This window comes from Pogona vitticeps, chromosome 6, assembly GCF_051106095.1.
Source record: "Pogona vitticeps strain Pit_001003342236 chromosome 6, PviZW2.1, whole genome shotgun sequence".
Classification (NCBI taxonomy): Eukaryota; Metazoa; Chordata; class Lepidosauria; order Squamata; family Agamidae; genus Pogona; species Pogona vitticeps.
In genome coordinates, this window is record NC_135788.1 from 69,083,736 (window position 1) to 69,105,932 (window position 22,197).

Below are 22,197 nucleotides of genomic sequence, written 5' to 3' on the forward strand. Positions count from 1 at the left end.
GCAGTGGCCAGAGGATTGGAAAAGATCAGTCTACATCCCAATCCCAAAGAAGGGCAGTGCCAAAGAATGCTCCGATTACTGTACAATTGCACTCATTTCACACGCTAGCAAGGTTATGCTCAAAATCCTCCAAGGTAGGCTTCAGCAGTATGTGGACCGAGAACTCCCAGAAGTACAAACTGGATTTCGAAGGGGCAGAGGAACTAGAGACCAAATTGCTAACATGCGCTGGATTATGGAGAAAGCCAGAGAGTTCCAGAAAAACATCTACTTCTGCTTCATTGACTACGCAAAAGCCTTTGACTGTGTGGACCACAAAGAACTATGGCAAGTCCTTAAAGAAATGGGAGTGCCTGAGAAATCTATATGTGGGACAGGAAGCAACAGTTAGAACTGTATATGGAACAACTGATTGGTTCAAAATTGGGAAAGGAGTACGACAAGGCTGTATATTGTCTCCCTGCTTATTTAATTTATATGCAGAATACATCGACAAGGCTGTATATTGTCTTCCTGCTTATTTAACTTATATGCAGAATACATCATGCGAAACGCAGGACTGGATGAATCCCAAGGCGGAATTAAGATTGCCAGAAGAAATATCAACAACCTCAGATATGCAGATAATACCACTCTGATGGCAGAAAGTGAGGAGGAATTAAAGAACCTCTTAATGAGGGTGAAAGAGGAAAGCGCAAAAAATGGTCTGAAGTTCAACAAAAAAAAACCCTAAGATCATGGCCACTGGCCCCATCACCTCCTGGCAAATAGAAGGGGAAGATATGGAGGCAGTGACAGAGTTTACCTTCTTGGGCTCCATGATCACTGCAGATGGTGACAGCAGCCACAAAATTAAAAGACACCTGCTTCTTGGGAGGAAAGCGATTACAAATCTAGATAGCGTCTTAAAAAGCAGAGACATCACCTTGCCAACAAAGGTTCGTATAGTCAAAGCTGTGGTTTTTCCTGTAGTGATGTATGGAAGTGAGAGTTGGACCATAAAGAAGGCTGACCACTGAAGAATTGATGCTTTTGAATTGTGGTGCTGGAGGAGACTCTTGATAGTCCCCTGGACTGGTAGGAAAACAAACCTATCCATTTTGCAGGAAATCAACCCTGAGTGCTCACTTGAAGGACAAATCCTGAAGCCGAGGCTCCAAAACTTTGGCCATCTCATGAGAAGAGAAGACTCCCCGGAAAAGACCCTGATGTTGGGAAAGTTTGAAGGCAAGAGGAAAAGGGAACGACAGAGGATGAGATGGCTGAACAGTGTCATTGAAGCTACCAACATGAATTTGACCCAATTCCGGGAGGCAGTGGAAGACAGGATGCTCTGGTCCATAGGGTCACAAAGAGTTGGACACGACTAAACAACTAAACAACAATATGGTTATGAATAACATTTTGGGGGGCTTTATAGGTTTTTAAATGTAGAGTGGTCCATCCTCCCCAATTACCCACACACATGTTGCACCTGGGGCAAACAACACACAGAAAGTTATAAAGTCATGAAATTGGGAAGCACAACGACACAAAGTGCCTGTTAGCATCATAATGTAACTATTAGGTCAGTATCTCGTTGTTAGTCCAAACTGGCATTAGAGCCATTTAATTAACTTCTAAATAATAAGTGAACACTTCTGTAAATCCCATTGAGTCAGTGGGTTTACTCTAGCTAGAATAGCAATAGGATAATGTAAGGTTCATGGATGCTGCTGCTTTAGCAGTCTTGATGTGGCAATTCTATGTACTTCTGCTTAGCTTCCAGGGAAACAGGTTAACAGCTAAGATTGGTAAGCTGGGCTTTCAGCCCCTCTTTCTTCCTGCCCTGAAGAAAGGTGCAGGTGAAAAAAATTCCATTTAATCAAGGTAGATACTTCCTGTGAAGCTTCAATTGCTTAAAAGTGGCTTTAAAGAATGATTTGAAATAGGCTGGTTATTATGACCAAGGCCCAGGCTCCCTGAAGGACCACATTCTTCCATATGAGCCTGGAAGGCTCTGAGATGTTGTGCCATCATCCTGAGGCACATTTTGGCAGTCCTACACAGAAAGAGAGGCTCCTTCTGGGCTTCAGAATTCTCTCCCCAAAGAGGCTGGAGTGGCCCCTCCTTGTCATCCTTTTGTGAGGTAATAAATAACCTTTGTCTTCTCATTGCTTCTGGCACTTGAGTTGCTGTTTCTGGAACAGGCTTGTAAAGGAGTTGTGTTAAATTAGTGTGTTTTACATTAATTCTGCTTCAATAGTGTTTTATTACTATGGTTGCTTTAATTGCATCTCCTCATAAGTTTTTCTATGCTTTTATCTTTCCTTCTTTTTAACGGCATCTGGTTTCCTTTTGTTGTGATCTACCTCAGGCTCCAGTTCTATAAATCATTTTTTTAAAAAGACACACAAGGATAATGAAGGCAATATTTTCACTATTCAGTAGTTTCACAGTATAATTTAAGAAAAAAATATATCAAGCTGGCAGGTAGACTGGGTGCAGCAGCGGGGTGAGGTAAAGAACCTTGGTATTACAAAATTAAACGTCAGTCTTCACCTTTTAATGTATAATGGTTTTTTGTTTTGCTGGGCTGCTCAAACTCTGCATTTGCTTCATGAAGTGTGTGTGCTTGTAAATAATTGCTTTTTTCATAGATGTATGCTTTTTTTAACATAGGGTATTTCTCATTATCTGCTTTAGCTTGGTATTTTATACATTTAACTGCTTCTCATCTTCCCTAAGCCTTAGTAATTTTGAACAATTTCAGCTGATATGATTAAATAAAACTTCCAGCTGCTTGTCTAAAAAAGCAGTGAATACTCACATTGGGCTGGGATGTCAAAAAACAACACCTTCCTCAGTTCTGAACAGATGTTTACAATAATTGTTTTTGGCTTCTCATCACTATGTTCTAAAAACGTTGGAGATCATGTATGCCTTGTTGAGACTCAGTTTTTCCTGCTTGTGGATTTCCTCCTAAATCCTGAGTTTTAAGCATGGTTGGACAGCCAAGACCTGCTATTCTAAAGGATGTGCCGCATTGGCCTGAGCCCAGGAAAAATCTGCCCAAATTATGTGGCTTGTTCTAGAAGCCTGTGTCTTCCCTGTGTCCTAGTTTAACCTCTTGCAAGACACAAGGTGAATATAGATATTCTCGTAAATGTCTTCTGGTTTGTTGCAGACTCTGGAAATTATATCTATGCATTTGCAGGCCAGAAATAAAATTTTCCATGAAGCTTTTTTTGGAACTTTACTTGTTTGTGGTTGGCTGTGCCCAACAATTTTTTTAAGCATCATCACTAAAGGATAGTGCACAGAACAAGAGTCGAATTCACAAAATGTCGTCCAGTTATAGGGAGGGTGAAAATAATGTTACTCTGCTATTTCATTTGCATTATTAATAATATTTAAACACGTACATTTGAAGATTTGTTTGCCTCAAAAATGAAACTGCCATATTCATCCTGGTTCTGAGCTTTTTGGGCTGTTTTTGAAAACAGAAACCACATGGAACAAAACTGTGTTGATTATTTACACTGACATAAATGCAATGGCAAATTGCTGCTAGCTAAGTAGTTCTGCTAATTCTCTTGTATAGATACATCTATATTTTAGATTATCTCACATTCAGACCAGAAACAGACTACAGAGGAAGCCTGTAACTAGAAAGGGGAAATTCTTTAATAATGTCAGCATCTTGAGATCTGGTCTATGACAAAGAATATAAGCAAGGATTCATTTACTAGCAGCAATCCACTCCTGCTATTTGTGGCAATGCATTTACACGAGCATGAATAACCAGCAGGATTGTGGCCTATATTTATTTATTTTATTTTATTTCTACCATGCCTTTCTGCAGAAAGGAGACCCAAGTAAGCTGATTGGGTGCAATGGAGCCAGCCTTCAAGTAACTATGAACAAGGCTGCACTGCACAACTGCCTCATTTACACCACACTCTAGCTGGATTGAAGCCAGTGGATTGGTCAATGTTGCCATTTTCATTCTTAAAGTAAGGCAATTACGCTTTGTTATAAATTTAAAACCACAAGTCCACTGCCTGCTACCTAAAGACGGCAAAATCGGTCAATTTGCTTTTTGCTGTATTTTTACTGTAGTTCCATTCTAATTAGGAAGAATGCACAGATTTTGGTATATTCTTTAGAACTAACTGTAATAAAAACTGAAATACTGTAAAATAAAACTTTCCCCCACTTGCATCAGACAAATTCTGCTTCCATATAGGTTGTAAATATGAGGACCCTCTCAGAGAAAAGATGTGGCAATCCTAATTCGGCACTACCATTATAATAAATAAATAGATAGGTACACTAACAACTGGGGGTGAAGCACTGAAAGACCTGGCCTGAGTGAATTAATTTCCACAGTTCAGTTTCTCTCACTTGCAAGCCAGAAACAGAAGAAAGAGGAAGCTCATGACAAGAAAAGAGGCATTATTAAATTAGGAGTCTTCAGTCTCACAGTAGGAACTTCCCTCACCTCCATGATAATGTAGATTAGATTTATGAGATTTGTTTGAAGCCTGATTTCATAAACACAGAGAAACTGCCTCAGGCAACCTCTCTGAAACACTGACATGCTTTCAACCCTAATTAGAGGTTATCTCTAATATCTGCTTCTGGCCTTGCTTTTAAATCTCAAATTCTTTCCATCCCACATATGAGGAAATCTGTGGATTTTGGCAAATGCCAAAATATGTAGTGATGTTATTTAAATTGATTTTAAGTCATGTGGCAATTACATGCTATATAAACTGCTGTGCGCATTCCCTGGGGCAACTTTTAATCTTTTTTTTTAAAAGGAGCCCATGCTTGTTTACCCTGACTGGCTACCAGCAGCAGCAGCTTAGTTAACACCACTGCCATTTCTGCCTCTGCCATAGCCATCTTCAATGTGCCTCTTCCATTCCCCCTCTCCTGCACATCTTACTGCAACTTCCCGATTAGTACTTAGCTAGAGAGCTATGCTGAATAGCTGATCAGCGTGCTACTGAACAGAGAGCACAACAAAGTTCTCTTTTAATTTTTTTAAAATACAGTATATTTTTATCTGATATAGCACTGTACCAGATAGTAAGAATTTTTAAAGTATTAAAAATAGCACCACAACAAACACCAGGGGCAAATGGCCGAGAAGGTCAGTCAGTGGGAGGGCTCCTTAAAAATTAATACTGACAGAGGCATTCACATATGGTGAATCAATTTAAAGAAATCAACTCCACATCCAAATTAAATTAAATAGCCCTCTAGTGGAAGAGTAAAAACACTCACTGCTGCTAAAAAAAATCCCATGATTCTGCCCTTCCATGTGCATTCTATATCCACCCTTTTTTAAACATTGATCTAAAACACACTGAACTCAATTTAAATACGGTGGATTTTTTCAGTAATTTAATTGCATCCTAAAATTGTCATGCTGAATTCTTACTGAAACAAAGCAAGAATTGCTGAATAGCTGAGTCCAAGACTAAAGTCTTAACAAGAATCTTTATATGAATTATGAAGAAACAAAGCACATGTACACAGATAGCCACAGCAAACTCTTTTTTCCTGTTTCTCTTGAGTACAGAGGTTTGGGATAGGAAGAAAAAAAAAACACATATACAGGCATAACCATGACAGATGTTCTTTCAATGCAAAGGGCTTCAATATGGAGTGGGGGAAGAATAGGCTCCTCAACTCTTCCTTGTGACTTTTATTTACGCTCAGGGCTGTTCATCAGCTCTGTGCTCTGAGAGACCCTTGATAGCGTATGTGATAACTACTTTAAAAAGCATAAGAACAAATGAAGCTAAGCGTATGTTTGTCTGATATGATATATTGCCATCGCTACCCCCTTACCAAATGTAGAGTGGAAATAGTGGTGACTATCTAGATATTTACCTACTTACAAACTTCATACAGTTGTTGTGAAAAATGGTACATCAAAGCTGAGGGAATACTTTTTCACCTTTCATATAAAAACAAATAACTGTTGTGGCTGCACTAACTTCTACTAATCCTTGTTTTAAAAACATAATTTTAAACAAAACAAAAATACATTCTAGATGTATTTATTTATTTTTCTTCTGTATGAAAAGCTTGAAAAGCTTGTCCAGATAATTATATAGACTGGTTGAGGGACATGGGTGTTTGAGGCCAAGCAAGACTTGTTAATAAATCAGCCTCCTAATGTTTCCTGTCTGTGGTATTTTAGCCTGTTGACTGGTTGTGTTGATTCAACCAAGCCTTTCCCCTGCCATTTCCCTCTTTTGGATTGTGAGAACTCATTCAAATAAAGAGGCGTTTCATAAAGTCTGAACATGGAGAAAAATCAGGAATGCAACACAGAATGCTTTTGTTCACTTCTGCATTGGGATCAAAAGAGAGCAGCAGCAATGAGAACCCCTTATTAGTGTAAGTCAGGAAGGGCGTTGGCAGAAATAAATACCTGGATTAAAGACGGAGCATGAAGGAATGTAAATTCTTCATGACAAGCAAGTAGCTGACAGTACTGGGGCTGCCATTATTGGGGCAGGCTTTGTCCCTAGTACTCAGAATTTGGGGTTCATTCTGTGTCTCAGGCTTTGGTCCTGAAATCTAAGAGAATTGGAGGCTGCTGACCTGGCAACCCTTATTTAGTTTTGGAATTCAACCCTCATTTGGTTTTGCAGATCACCCAGAAATACAATTTCCCCCCCTTGCACCCTTGCTTTAGAAAGCACAAGCAAAATCCTGTTGCTTAGTCTAATAAATTGCATTAGAATAGGCCCATTGAATCAATGGGAATTTAGTGAGCCAACAAGTTCCATAGATTCAAATGGTCTTCCTCTAACTGTGACCTACTATGCTAAAACAACTCAGAGTTAGAGTAGACCCATTTGAATCAATGGAACTTATGGAGGAGTTGACTCACTAGACCTCCATTGATTCCATAGGTTTAATCTAGTGCCTTCTCAGCCACACCAGACGCTGTTCCAAGACCTCCGTACAGAGCATGATACCATAGTCTCTCGAGACTGAAGGATGCCTACTACAATCTAGTGCAATTTACTACACTAAGGAACAGGATTTTGGTCACAGTTTCTTTTCATTTCAATAAGGCACTTGCTTCCTATTGTGTGGTGTAACCCTCAGTCTGCAATTGTCTTCCAAAAGACCCTGGCAGACAGGTCTTTGGCAGCACTCTGCCATTAGCTTTTAAACTCATGACCGTGTCTCCACACTATTTGTCTGTTATACACACACAACATTTTGCAATTACTGTATTGCTGAAAGGTCTGAACCCTATGATATGAGAAAGGTGCACACTAATGCTATCCCAAGGATATATCCTCAGGTCTCAGATATTAGTACTAAGATACTCAGGCATGGGATGCTCCTGTGGGGCTGGGATGGTCATTAGCCAGATTGAAGTGGTCACCTCACGCAACAAAGTGCTTGAGGAAGTCGCAAAGCTACTGTTATCCACTTACCACCATGTGATCTCCTGCTGCCCAAGCTTCCTCTGTCACAGTGCAGGAACACATATGTGAAAGGGAAGGAGAGGACAAAGAACCGGATAATGATAGTGGCAGCCATGGCAGCAGTTGTTTTGAATTGCCACCGTTTGCCTAGTCACCTTTGGAGCATCGGTACCATGTGGCCAGTTCTTCAAGGCCAAGACATTAGGCTGGTGTGTGGACTTGGTCTTCAAATGCTTGGCTTCAGAGACTTAGCTGCACAGCAGCTGTGCTCCAAATGCACCTGTGCAGTCAGTGGCAGTTCAAACAACCTGCCCTCAATGTTGCAAGTGCCACTGACATCATCTTCTAGTTCCCTCTTGCTCCTCCTGTAAGTGTTCTCATGCGGCACTGATGGTAGGGCATGGGCAGCTGAAGCAGGAGCAGCAAATAGCACACAGGCAGTGTTTTTTCCCCCCCCATCTCGTGTGAGAACCACTATGTAGCTGGTTCAGTAAGCAGGCTTATTCAGTATTATTCACTACAATTCACTGGGGGTTGCTGTTGCACCTACTGCCGTTACAAATGTATGAATTTGACTTCAATTTCTAACTAAGGCCTTGTTTGGAAATAATTTATGAAGACATGTTACAAAGGGAGTGGGTTAGCAAGTGGTTCTATGTTGTAGCGTTTATACGTTATGCACCATCAAGTTGCATCTAACTTAACAACCCTAATAAGGATTGAAAGATAAGGGAAATATCTAAGGAGTGGTTTTACTAGTGTTGGGCTGGCTGGACAGTTCACTGCGGCAGGTTTCTGGCTGTGAAAGCAGAGGTTAAGAGTCTGAGTCCCCATCATCCCCCTGGGAGAAGAGTCAACCCATGTACGTAGTCTGGTGCAAGCTGCACAGTCCCAGAAGTACCCCAAGAACAGTTAGTTAGTTATATGTCATCAGATCCAAACTGATTTACAGCGACTCTGATAGGGCTTTCAAATGAGATACAGTATTTAAGGAGTGGTTTTACCAGTTTCACTGGGAGCAGTGAGTCATCATCATCATCAATTATCAGTGCTATCCCTGAGTGATTTCCCATGGACTGAGCATGGATTTCAGTCTTGATCCATGACTGAGTTTATCATGTTCACTACACCAAATTAGGGCAATAGTTGATATAAAGAGTGTATCAGCATGTCCATGTTTTAACTGAGGGGGTGGTCTAATCTGTGGTCTAAATTTCCTAGTTGTGGGGATCAGCTTCAACTATAGCCTTTTTCCTTTGAACTCAGTATTTCTTCTCTTTGGACAATGTTCCTGTTTTTTAAAATATAGGAATACATGGACATCAATAATAGGAAAGGAAGTCTACCTTTAGGAAAGAATTCAAGGAATTCTAAGGCCACTATATAAACAAAGTATGGCATCAACAGCAAGAAAAGCTAGTGCTGTTGGAGAAAGGTTGGGTAAAAGGCCACTGCAAGTTTTTAAAAAGAGACAGGACTGAGAAAACAAAACTGCAGCATCAGTGAATAGCTAAAATTTAAAAGCTGTTAAAAGGAAATGAAAAAAAAGTCATCACCAGTATCAGTTCTTATGAGGGAGATAACATGGAAACTGCTCATCAGCTGTCAGTATACCGTGGCTTAGGCAAAATTTAAATCCTGAGGTCCTGTGCAGATTTACTCAGAGTCAACTCTTTCTGGACTGGTATGTGCTGGAATATTTTGTGCAGCTGGCTTTTTTATTTATTTATTGTGAAATAGAGGATCAGAGGATCATTGTTGGTCTCAGCTAGCAGAAGCTATGCAGCTGGATTTGGGCCTGAGAATCCAGAGTACAGAATATGTGTCTTGAGAGTGTACTGTAAGCAAGCATATTTTGCTTCATTGCACACTACAATTCCTGATCCCATGGAGGTCTCTCAAGGCATTAGCCCTAGCTTCAAACTTCCTGGCTTTGTGGAGCATGAGCTGCAACAAGGAAATATACTCTGGTTTTCAGTGGATAGGTTTTTGTGTGTGCTTTATTTTTAAGTTTTTTTGTTCTTGCTCATCAAATGTTTTGCCATGATTCACTTCTGGCATTCAGTACTAAATGCATATATAACGCATTTCTGTGATTTGTGCAATTTCTGTTGTGACCATAGAAAAGGCATACCTTAATATTTTAAACATATTTTCTGATTAAACCTGAGCAGTATATGTTCACAAATACATTGAGCTGTTTGTAAGAAAATGCAACACCGTATGAAGTCCTCCAGACAACCTGTTTTAAACAGGATAATGACTTTGCCAGTCATGGCAACTTCTTCTCAGCACGATTTAACCTTTTCAAAAACTGACCAATAAGTCACTTCTATTTGTGCTGGATAGTTTCTGTAACATTGTATGTGTTGGTGACAGCATAATTGTATGCATAGTTATTCAAAGTCCTAGTGGATATCCTGAAGTTCACACCCAGGTGAGTGGGCACTGGGTTGTTGTCAAAGAAAATGTAAGCTTCTTTTGACTTGGAAGTCCACTAATGAGAAATAACTGTGCTTGATGGAGGGGGTGAGCATTGCAGGGAACATACAGAAACAGAACAGTAGTGACAGGATAGTTAGAAGAAACACTGATGATGGTGAAGAGGACAGCTTATGGGTTTGGACGGAGTGTAAAAGAATATATATTTCCTCCCCCCCCCCCAAAATCTACAGGGATTGTTCACGTGATACATTCTGTCCAGGACTTGAACAATAGCTTTTAAAATGTTTTTTTATTATTATTTTTCATATTTTCCTTACCTGCAAGTAGAGGAGGTGTATTTATTGCAGGTGTGTTTTTCCTTCTCGGTTTTTTCTCCTCTTGCTCTGCATTTTGAAATGCCAGATGCATGTTGGTTTTTGGTGAATTATCAGAGGGGTCACACCTCCTAATTAAGTGGTCTGAAAGAATGCCTGCACAAATCCCACAAGAAATGGAAGTCAGATCTCATACTACACCATCATGATTTTTTGCATCTGTGTGGGGTGATAATGGTGAGAGGTAAAAGAAAAACCCATCACAAGAATTAAAAACTCCCATCTTTGGTCCAGCGCTGTGTAGTTTTTATGCAAAGTGGATTTCATTAGGAGTCACAGTTCGGGTCTAGATATACTAGATAGGATGTTTTTAAAAAAATGTTCTTATTAAAGCTTATTGGGGTAAAATATAACACATGTAGAGATGGAAATATTTGCATTTGTATATGAATATCCCATATAGCTGGACCTAATGAGAATCCGGCCCCCGGGACCGGACTGTCCACTCATGTATCTTGCGGTGGCGCCAATCCTGCTCATCCTTCCAATGGCACCTGGAGCTCTACTCTCTTGCTGCCAGGCAGGGAGCAGGAAGACTGGCACCACAGCAGGACATATGAGTGGAAGGTCCAATCCCAGGGGCCAGTCTCTCATTAGGTCCAGCTGTACAGGGATATTTGTATTCATGTAAGGATATGACTATCCCCATCTCTAAACATTTGTCTTCCTCCTTCTCAAATAATCCTTTTCGCCTTGTCTCCAAGAAACTGGTAGCATAACAAGGCAAAAGAGATTAGAGGAGATTGGTTTGCATAAAATATAAATACGTGTTGAGACCTCTGAGCTCTGCCTGCCTAGCTGGCCCTGCCCGTGGAACAAACAGCACTTCCGAGAATGCTACCTTTATTACATCCTTACTTTAAACTGGACCTGGAGAAATATGGCATATACAGCTATTAATTATGAGCCCACTGTCTGCTGTTTACATAAAGTTAGAAGCAGATGTTTAATTTAAGGAGGGACACTAATGCTGGGTGTGATGATATTTCAAGAGGTGGCCGCTCAGTTAGGTGTGCTCTTATGAGCTCCACTTTCCCTCACTGAGCTCCAGCAGCCATAGCTAGTCGGAATAGTGAGCACAAGAGCAAGCATTACAGGTAGGCAGCACAGGGGATAACACAACACTGAATCAGTGCTGAGTGGCTTGTACTTATTTATTTATTTATTTATTCATTCATTCATTCATTCATTCATTCATTCATTCATTCATTCATTCATTCATTTTATTGTACCAATCACATTAATTTCCCATAATGCCCTTGAATAACACTGTATCAGGAGCATTGTAGGAATTTAAAATTGCACGTCCTGAACTTAATTGCTTTAAAAAGGGAAGCAAGGTATGCGTTAATTGCAGCCTTTCGTTATAATGCCTTATCTTGTTAATAGGTCTGGCAAAACTGGTATGATCATTCAAGGAGTAAGTCTGATGAAAGTTATATTTTTCAGTTTAAACCCCAGAACCTAAAAAAAAAACCATTGTAATAAACATGCTATTAAAAATATATATCCCATGTTATAAATGTAGACAACAGTATTAATACTGAATGAGTATTAAAAACAACAACAAAAACCCCCCAAAGATCTTCTTTTTTCTTGACTAGTACATAGTCTAGAGAGCTGTCTGGCACTGTACGTGTGGGGTTCTGAACATCATGCATCTGTGCACTGCTGTTTCAGTTGACATTTCCTTGGGCTGCAACCCTCCTACTCCTTAACATTTCAAAGCTATCTATCTATCTATCTGTCTGTCTGTCTGTCCGTCCGTCCGTCCGTCCGTCCGTCCGTCCATCTATTTTCATTGTTGCTTTCTTTTTTAAGAGGAAGGCTGGTATATTTCTCAGCTTTCACAGAGAGAACTCCCAGGTGTCTAGCAGAGGTAGAAGCTAAATAAGGAGAGGTAGGGAGCATCCTAAGTTTAGAGAGATCATCCTGGGAGGAGAAGATGTGATACTGAGAAGCAAGAGAGTGTTTTTACTATGGTGTACATGTATGTGTTGCCTGGCTTTATTCATCCTTCTTTTTTGTGTATGCATTGTATATAATATTCTATGAGGATAATCAGTTAGCCTCTGAGAAATTGATATTTTTCTTGTGATATTTCAAGAGTAGCTTTATGTTTTAGAGTTCAGATCTCATCTTTTTTTACTTTGCGCTTAGTTCTTGCTTTTCTTTTATGCTCACTAGCGCACTCTTTGGGAAATGAGTGTCGAAAAGCTGACTGTGCATAATCTATAGGCATTTTGTGATGGACAGCCTCTCCTGTCAGCCGTGTTTAGACAGCATCAGCAATGTTCTGAAAATTCCAGATGTGCCAGCTAGATCAAAAAGATTGGGAGCTGTTATATATTCCATGGTGTCAGAGGCCCTTAGTGGCATACAAGGAAATACAGGGTATACCTTACAATGCATAGGGTGGTTTCAAGCCTCTGGATTGAAAAATCTTGCTACAAATATGAAGATAATTGATTGAAAAAGCATTGGTGTTTGTCCACTATACTTATTCAGTTTGAGGTCCGTGCAACTATCAGTGGTTCCATGTGTAGTAGCAAATGTGAGATCAGTAACACTAACCTGCTATAGGTGGCGGAGTGTGTATTGCTGGTGTATCTTTCCTCTTTGGTTTTTTTTGGTCCAGCTCACTTTTCTGAGAGACTTGAATAGCTTTCCCCTTTCTTGGTATCTTTTTGAGTTCACAGCTTTTCAACAGTTGTTCAGAAAGGTCATCTACATTTTTTTAAAAACCACATAATAATTATATAAAAAACATACAATAATGATATTTGGACAGTAACTTTCTCACAAAATTTAACACTTCCCCGAAAATAAAGCATGGCCTTCTCCAACCAGATGTGTTGAACTATATGTCCTATCACCCCTAGTTGGCTGGGATTGATGGGAATTGTTATCCATATTTGGAAAGCATCTGACTGGGGGAAACTGAGCGGACAACTATATTGATAAATAATACAGGAAATATTCTGAGATTAGGATAGTCAGATTCATATTATTTGCTGTTGACTTCATAGCATGCAGGTTAATGTAAATCAGCCTGGCATCTCTACCTAATCTGTACTTTCCCCCTCCATCTCTGGGGCTTCTACTTTTTTTCCCCTAATTGAATGCATTTTTATCAGTTCAGACAGTGTGATCACTTGAGTTGAATCAGCTTCATGGCTCAGAAGCTGGCTATCCTAGCTTCCTTGTTCAAGATTGGGAGAGAGAAAACAAAGGGACACTTGTATGATTGTCACTTCCCTTCTATTGAGCACCCCTTGTCTCCAAACTGTTTATTTTTTTAAAACGTTTTGATTCCAGGACTTGTGCACTATATCACGGAAGAGGGAGGTTTGTAAGAGGAAATTGCAACCAGACCTTGTTTACAAGACCAGCTGGTAGAAGTCCATTTGCTCTAACTGACTATATGAGAATCAGATACAAAGACACCTAGTCCTAGTTTGCAGCTTATTAAGGTAGCTTAACTTTAGCTGGCCTCCTGCAAATCTGGATGGCTACAACAGAGCTACCTTAACAAGCCAGAAACAAAAGTTCATTGCCAATTTTCTCCTCTATCTGCTGACTCCTGTGTGGTGGACTGAAGTAAATTCAGCCAGGGAAACTCAACTTTCTGCATGTCAATTCATAGTGGATCAGTTTGCATTTTTCCACTGTGTAGTTGCACTCTCATATAGCTTAAAATAACTTACATCCAATGAAAGTAAGCAGTGATGAGACCACCAATGAAGTTGGGTTTAGGGGAAGCAAGTTAGCTCACAACTCTAGGAATGTGTTTGTGACAGTAATGATGGTTCCTATTTCAGACTCCTTATTTTACATCATTATTTTATCTCTTTATTACAGAGCTGTGACTTTACCAAATCAGACACAAACATTTGCTGAATATGCTCTTATATTTGCTTCTGGTTTTGGTACAGTCACAGCTCTTTACAAAGCTGAGGTAAAATAAGGACTCCAAAATATGAACATTGCGAAGGGCAAAACCAGCAAAATCGAAATGCCTCCTGACATGGGACAGAAGGAAACATGCTGCTACTCTCTATTGAAAGAAAGAAAGAAAGAAAGAAAGAAAGAAAGAAAGAAAGAAAGAAAGAAAGAAAGAAAGAAAGAAAGAAAGAAAGAAAGAAAGAAAGAAAGAAAGAAAGAAAGAAAGAAAGAAAGAAAGAAAGAAAGAAAGAAAGAAAGAAAGAAAGAAAGAAAGAAAGAAAGAAAGAAAGAAAGAAAGAAAGAAAGAAAGAAAGAAAGAAAGAAAGAAAGAAAGAAAGAAAAGAGTCCCGAACCTCACCCATTGTGTTGCCATCTGGTATCACATGTGTCACCAGAAGGCACAGTCTATCAGGTTTCATGAAGAGCAGTTGTTCTGCTGAGGGGTGGGGAATGGGAAAGGGAGGGGGAGGGGAGGCTTCAGACAGAACTTGGTGATGTAAGAAAGACAATTTCTTTCACAGCAGACACTGACATCACCTCCATAAGACTGACCTAAGTGGTTACAGTGAGCATCTCGTCCATCCCGTCGGTCTTCTGAGATATCATGAGACGCCTGCACATATTCAGTTGACATAACTGAAGATATTTTTCTTCAGAAGCTGTGAAAGACAACATAATAGATGGTGTGTAGACCATGGAGCTATTTATGTCACATGCTAACCTATGAGTTTTGGCGTTAATATAGGAACCTTTTGTTTTCTTTCATGCACTCACTGATTAATTCTGGTTTGGGTTTTTTGTTTTGTTTTGACACAACCATATACAAGGATTGTTTTGTATAAAAATGCAAGAGCAAAACCAATAATTACAATGTAGGGAACATTTTACTCATATATAGGATGCTTTGGCAACTGAAAGGAAGATGTCAGGAAGAACCACTAACACTTTCAGGTATTTGAAAACATATTCTGACTTCAGGTTGTAGGGCAAAACTTGTGGCCCCATAAACTGAACACAGCTAGGGACTCATATTTTATGGTCTGCCGGGTTCCTGGCAAACTCACTGTTTGCAGGTCTAAGTGGGCAGTGCTCACCCAAAACATTTTGCAGCCTGAGGTGGGTCATCAAATGGTGTCTAGTCTGCTGGTATTTAAGAATGGCAGAGAAGTTGCTATACCCAGCCAAGACTTTTTGGCACACAAGTATACTAAAAGCACCTTTCCTCCTCCTTGTCCATAAAAATAAAATGAGAACAAAATAAATAGCATGGTTGCATTGCTTCATGGCACCCATAACACTGCATTTCAGAAGACTACCTCATTATGCCCGATGACAGTAAGCACACTAAAGAAACAGGAGGTTTAACTAGTTCAGAGCTGGCATCCGCTTAGGCCGAAGTGACTTGACCTTAAGCATCCCCCTGATCATTTCTCCTCCATGTGCTATAGATCTTATCTTGCACACCTTGAATCAATCTGTTGTCTTGCCATGCCACCAGTATTACAGTAAAATTCAGCTGCCTGTTTCACTTGCTTCTGTTTGTAAAACAGACATAGAGAAAGAATCTTGCCTCTTGCATCTGGTAGCAAAAATTATGGCATAACTCTGATACAAGCCCTAACAGGCCTTAATTTATGGCTGGTCAACTGCATTTGGTTTAGTCCTGTGGAAATAGTCTTTGTATTTAATCTCATTTTGCCTTTCTATTTATTCCTTTCTCATAATAATCCCTCCCAAATCCACTCATCTGAGAATTTTGTGGTTTGCTCACTGCACCTTCTTGTAAGAGGAAGTTTAATGGGAGGTTTCCCTGCCCACCCCCACCCCAGCCTGATGACTACATGCTTGTGGCCACAATTTGATCTATGGATCAGCACTATGGCTGTAAGATTTCTTTTTGGAAAGGGTTCTGTTTCTTTAAAAAGTAGATGGATAAGAAATGTTATGGTTGTAGTTCCTCTCATGTAGTATTTACTATACACCTTTAAATGTCATCAGCCTAAGAAAATGGTCTTATCTCCGAGTTGTGTTATTCATAATATTTCATCACTAATTCTGAATGGCTAAAATCTTGTTGCTTCGTGTAGTTGGGCCACCACCTCTTCTCTCGACCCTTGCCCGGCCTGGCTAATCAAAGCAGCCAGGCCCGTAACAACTGAATGGGCCACTGCAATAATTAATGGGTCTCTTCAGGAGACACTCATTAGGCCCATTAGGAAGAAACCAAATTTGGCGACGGACGACACTGGCAATTATAGGCCCATCGTCAATGTTTCTTTCCTTAGCAAAGTGGTTGAGAGGGTGGTGACAGATCAGCTCCAGGCGCTCTTGGATGAAACCAACGCCCTGGACTCATTCCAGTCGGGCTTCAGGCCGCACTATGGTACAGAGACGGCACTGGTCGCGCTGATGGATGACCTGCTGAGGGAGGCCGATGGGGGCAATATATCCTCGTTGGTCCTCCTTGACATCTTGACAGCCTTTGATACCGTCGACCATGGTATCTTCCTGGGGAGGCTTTCTGAGTTGGGAATTGGTGGCCTGGTGCTTGCCTGGCTCCATTCCTTCTTGGAGGACCATCCCCAGAGAGTTCAGCTTGGGGAGAGTGTCTCGGCCCGTGGAGTCTCAACTGTGGGGTTCCACAGGGGTCGATCATCTCTCCAATGGTGTTTAACATCTATATGAGGCCGCTAGGTGGGGTCATCAGGGGGTGTGGGGCATCATGTCACCAGTATGCTGATGACACATAGCAATACATCTCCTTTTCATCTACCTCAGTGGATGCCGTCCTGTTCCTTCAGCGCTGCCTGGAGACTGTATTGGAATGGATGCAGTCGAATGGGTTGAGGCTGAATCTGGACAAGACAGAGGTCTTGAGGGTGGGCGGTCCTTCCATCAGCGGTATAGGTAACTCCCTTTCTTTTGGGGGGACGACCCTTGCTGCAAACAGTGAGGTTCGCAGCTTGGGGCTACATTTGGACCCGGCGCTTACCATGGAAACCCAGGTGGCGTCCGTGGTCCGCTCCGCCTATTTTCATCTATGGCGGATTGCCCAGCTGCGACCCTATCTTGATGGGGGCCCCCTCACTACTCTAGTCCACACGCTCGTAATCTCGAGATTAGATCATTATAATGCACTCTATGTGGGGCTACCTTTGGGGCTGACACGGAAACTTCAGATGGTCCAGAATGCGGCAGCCAGGCTTCTTAGTGGGGTGAGAAAACACTAACATATCTCCCCCACTCTGGCTGCTCTGCACTGTTTGCCCGTCCTTTTCCGTGTTGACTTCAAAGTATTAATGATTACATATAAAGCCCTAAACAGTTCGGGACCTCAATATCTGGCAGATCGTCTTCTCCCACCCAGATCTACCCAAATCACTCTATATAGCCGCAGGGACGGCTGAGGGGTCTGACGCTGAGGGAGGCCCAGAAGGAAAAAACAAGAAATCGGGCTTTCTTGGCACCTCGGCTGTGGAACACCCTCCCTACTGAAATTCGGCTGGCACCCTCGCTGGGCATTTTCAAAAGCCAGTTGAAAACTTGGCTATTCAAGCAGGCCTTTCCTTCAGTCAGTTAAGTGAGTCTTATTTTTTTTTCTTTTGATTTATGCCACCTGGAACTATTTATTTTAAATTAATTGTTAAATATTTTAAATTGTTTTTAACATATATGTTGTGAGCTGCCCAGAGTAGACTATAATATATATATAGTCTACTCTGGGCAGCTCACAACATATATGTTAAAAACAATTTAAAATATTTAACAATATATATATGCTGCCCATCTAGACATAGTCTAAATAAATAAATAAATAAATAAATAAATAAATAAATAAATAAATAAATAAATAAATAAATAAATAGTCTGTCACATTAAAGTGGTCCCAGGTTATCACTGAGGATTTGGTGAGTCAACTACCCCATACATTCCATATATTCAAATAGACCTATTCTAGTCATCACTTGTTGCGCTAGAGTGACCTGCACATAGAGTATTATTAGTTTATTATTAGTAGTAGTTTTATTCATATGCCGCATTTGTCCCAATAAGGGACCCAAAGAGTCTCACAACATTAACATTCACACAATTAAAAACACAATAAGTTAAATATTAAAGGATAAAATAAACAATATATGATTTAAAATACAATTTAAAGATTAAAAAAATGAAAACATTAAAAAGATTAAAATTATCTGCTAAAATGGGGTTCAGGGATTCAGTTATAATTGTTAAAAGCCTGCCTGAAGAGATGGGTCTTTAGCTTTTTTCGGAAGGATGAAAGGGAAGAGGCCATCATGATCTTCTGAGGGAGAGAGTTCCATAGCCTGGGAGCTGCCACAGAGAAGTCCCTCTCCTGTGTCCCCATCAGCTGTGCTTGTGCTGGCAATGAGACTGAGAGGAGAGCCTCCTCTGTTGATCTTAATCGCCGTGAAGGTGCATGTAGGGAGTAGACTCGTTTGAATCAATGGAACCTATAGATGAGTTGACTTACACAATCCCGAGGATTCAATGGGAGCAGCTTACTAAGTGAAACAACAGGATTTCAGCTAGTGTATAACTAAAGAAATCTCCACCCCACCCAAGGGTTAGACCAGTGGTTCTTAACCTTTGTTACTCGGATGTTTTTGAACTGCAACTCCCAGAAACCCCAGCCAGCACAGTTGGTGGTGAAGGCTTCTGGGAGTTGCAGTCCAAAACTCCTGAGTAACCCAAGGTTAAGAACCAGTGGGTTAGACGAATGAACATATCCACGAAGCATGGAGTTTCTTCCAAAATGGGCCATCTGTAGTCTTTACTCCATCACAAAAGTCACTTTGTGTACTTTCTGTGGACTTTCAGCACCTGATATAGCCTATGATTTAGTGCAATAATTTCTTAAGTAATTCTTTCAGTAAATATTTAACTAAATAATTGTTAATACCTTAATAAGAGGTTTATCAACTGATGCATTAATGCAAAGTCCAAAAGATCAAAGGGCTTTTGATTATTCAGGATTGTACCATGTTTCCCAAAGTCTGCCCACTGTGTATTAAACTTACAAGAAGTGCAATACTTCAGTTTTAACCCTTCATTCTTGGATATTTTTCAGATATTCAGTATATGCTTTTATTCTTGGGAGTTCAATGGCAGTCTAGAGCAGTGGTCTCCAACCTTGGGTCTCCAGATGTTCTTGGACTTCAACTCCCAGAAATCCTGGCCAGCAGAGGTGGTGGTGAAGGCTTCTGGGAGTTGTAGTCCAAGAACATCTGGAGGCCCAAGGTTGGGGACCACGGGTCTAGAGGACACTGAAAAGATAACACAGTGAGACTGATTTCAGTGGCAGGCTTGAGAAGAGTAAGGAACATGTGACATTGGCAGAACCCAAGATCCTATGTTTTTCTACAAATATATCCCTATTCTTTTCTGTGACATCCAAAATTACTCCCAGAGTTTTGTGTACATTTCCCCTACTTTTTTCATAATCATTTTCCTTTTCCTCATTGTCCAGCTATAGGAAGTTACCGTCAAGAGTGGAAAACTGGCAGGTGGAGAAGATCAAGTGACTGAATAGCTAAGATAGTATTAATTCCACCATGTGGCACTTTAGCATCTAGAGCAGAGGTGGGCACAAAGTAGGTTGCTACCAACTGACAGTTTGGGGGAGCCTAAAGTCTATCAGTAAAGCTTTTTATTGCCAGATATTTAACAATAAAAGCAACAAAATACTTCCCCAGTTCTTTTTTATTGAGGAAAGCTTGTAGTAATTATGAGTAGGCTTTTATGTGGAACTAGAGATGGGCATGAACCTCGGTTCAGAGGTTCATGCCAGTTTGTACGCACAGGACCTGTAGTGCCGAGAGGAGTGTGTTCCAGCTGGTGAGTGGGTCATTGGCCAGGGAGGCAGGGGAAGGGAACATGCAGCACCCTTGACGCCACATGTACGAACCAGCATGTGCCTCTGAACTGAGGTTACTGCCCATCTCTAGTGGGAACACCTCTGGTCCTGAAGATAAATCCCAGGACTCAGAATCTATTAATTCTAAATGTGTGTCTTTTGCTGTTGGCTCCAATTATGGATAGCGTAAAAAATAAAGTAGACCTCACAGACCTGAAGTCTAACCAGCCCTGTCATAAAGTATGTAGCAGGCAGTTAATGTCTTAAGAAAGGCAGATCCCGTATGCAAGTGTGCTGTGTGCAACATCATTTCCAGAAGACATCCCACAAGCATCAAGTTGGAGAAATAATTAGTCAAAGAGAGGAAGAACCGGAAAAAATACAGAGACTATTGGCATATATACATGCTTGGGTAATCTGTCTTTGCCCTCCATCTCTTTTACCATTAATTTCCCCTACACCTAACAATACAGTACATTGTAAAAGGTTCATTTCCTTATAAATGGTTTTTTTTTTTCCGGCCAGTTTCCATTCAATACTTAGCCAAGACAGTTTTTAACACAAGTCAGAAACATTGATTGAAATTGTGTTGATGTAACTATATCTGCAGAAGCATGATGTCACGAGCAGGGAGTGATTTGGGAAAATTAAAGACTTCTCACTTCTGTCCTGTGGCTCTCACAAATACAAACTCTTTCATCATATGGAAGCCGTGGGAGCTGTGGGATGGGAAGAAGTCTTGAATTACTAAAAATTGCTGCCACTGGTGATGTCTCCCCAGAGGTGGAGTTTTCAATAATTATAAACATTCTCCTACCATCGCAATGACTCCCATGACTTCCACACAATGAAAGCGATTATACAGGATCCATGAGAGCCAAGAGACAGAACTAGGAAGTGTTTAATTAAAAAAAAAACCTGCTGGTAACATAATCTGTAGTTACACCTATAGGATTTCAGTCATTAGGTCGTCTTCAGGAGAAAGACGTGATATAAATAATAAAATGAAAATGAAATTGTGCAATGCTTAGAGTAAACTTCCTTAATTTGGTATCCTCCTGTGGATGACAATCTCCATAATTTCCAGCCAGCATGATTGGTGTGCACTCTAACTAGGAATAATAAGATTTGCAGACCAACTCTTCTGGAAGACTTGAGTTGGGGAAATTAGGCTTAGACTCTATGACGGGGGTGACTCCGGCTCAGATCCCCATTCAGATAAAAAGCTCGATGTATGGCAGCCACTATTTCTTGCCTAGCCTAAAATGCAAGATTGTGAAGGGCAAATAGTGGGCATGCCTATGCTGGCTAGAAGAGCCATTCTCAACCGTTTTCTGGCCATGAATATAAACACATGAAAAAAATATAGGTGGAATCAGGATTGTATAAATCACATAATGAACCTTAAAAGATGGTGTGTGAAAATTGTTTCCAGTCTGTGACCCCCTTCAAATGTGTCAGGGGGCCCCAGGGCGCCATATGGCCCCTGTTGAGAATGACTGATCTAGAGCTTCCTAAATGAAAAAAAGGAGTACTGTATCATTGTAATCAGATAAAATTTCCTTTAGTATATTTAATACAAACCTATGTTTCCTTTCCATGAAAGAAAACATCTGCATGTTTATGGTAGAATCACACAGTTAAAAGGACTGATTGGCTAGTGCATTATTGTCATCATGAAATCTTCTGATTCCTTTTAATTTTTATACCAGTTTTTAATTAAAAAATAATTTTAAACTATTAACATGAGAAATGAGCTGATAAAACATGCATATATTTGATTTGCTAGAATGTACACTAAATGACTAAACAACAACAACATTTGTCATTTCAGCTACAAAAGTCAAGAAAGGCAGGTGATCTCACGCTGTAGCTGAAGAATCTGGTGTGGACTCAAGTTTTTATATACCTCTCACCATTTTCTTTCCTTCATATATTGGCTGTTGCACAGAACTGTGAGGCATGTAGATAGCTGGAAAAAATGGGTCACCCCACTGAAGAAGGATGGTGTAAGAGTGAACTTTCATTGTGCTTGATTCAATTCTTCTGTGCCAGGCAGCACTCTTGATAATCTCTGATTGCCCCCTGTAAAATCGATCCTTAAAGC

The 22,197-nt window shown here is 40.5% G+C and overlaps 1 protein-coding gene and 1 long non-coding RNA gene across 3 annotated transcripts in view; one reads left to right on the forward strand and one right to left on the reverse strand.

Moving 5' to 3' along the window:
- PPP1R17 (protein phosphatase 1 regulatory subunit 17) overlaps positions 1-22,197 on the reverse strand; it is a 29,895-nt gene that overhangs the window by 4,285 nt on the left and 3,413 nt on the right. For both annotated transcript variants that reach the window (XM_078377515.1, XM_020803396.3), the window contains exons 2-4: positions 14,765-14,871; positions 12,842-12,994; positions 10,211-10,363 (exon numbers count right to left, since the gene is read on the reverse strand). In XM_078377515.1, the coding sequence (XP_078233641.1) occupies positions 10,211-10,363; positions 12,842-12,994; positions 14,765-14,846 (388 nt within the window). In that variant the 5' untranslated portion in view covers positions 14,847-14,871. The remainder of the gene's footprint in view (positions 1-10,210; positions 10,364-12,841; positions 12,995-14,764; positions 14,872-22,197) is intronic.
- The window catches only part of LOC140708344 (uncharacterized), a 77,974-nt gene continuing 57,820 nt past the window's right edge, over positions 2,044-22,197 (forward strand). Inside the window, exon 1 of the long non-coding RNA XR_013537388.1 lies at positions 2,044-2,128. This is a non-coding gene — a long non-coding RNA (uncharacterized LOC140708344). The remainder of the gene's footprint in view (positions 2,129-22,197) is intronic.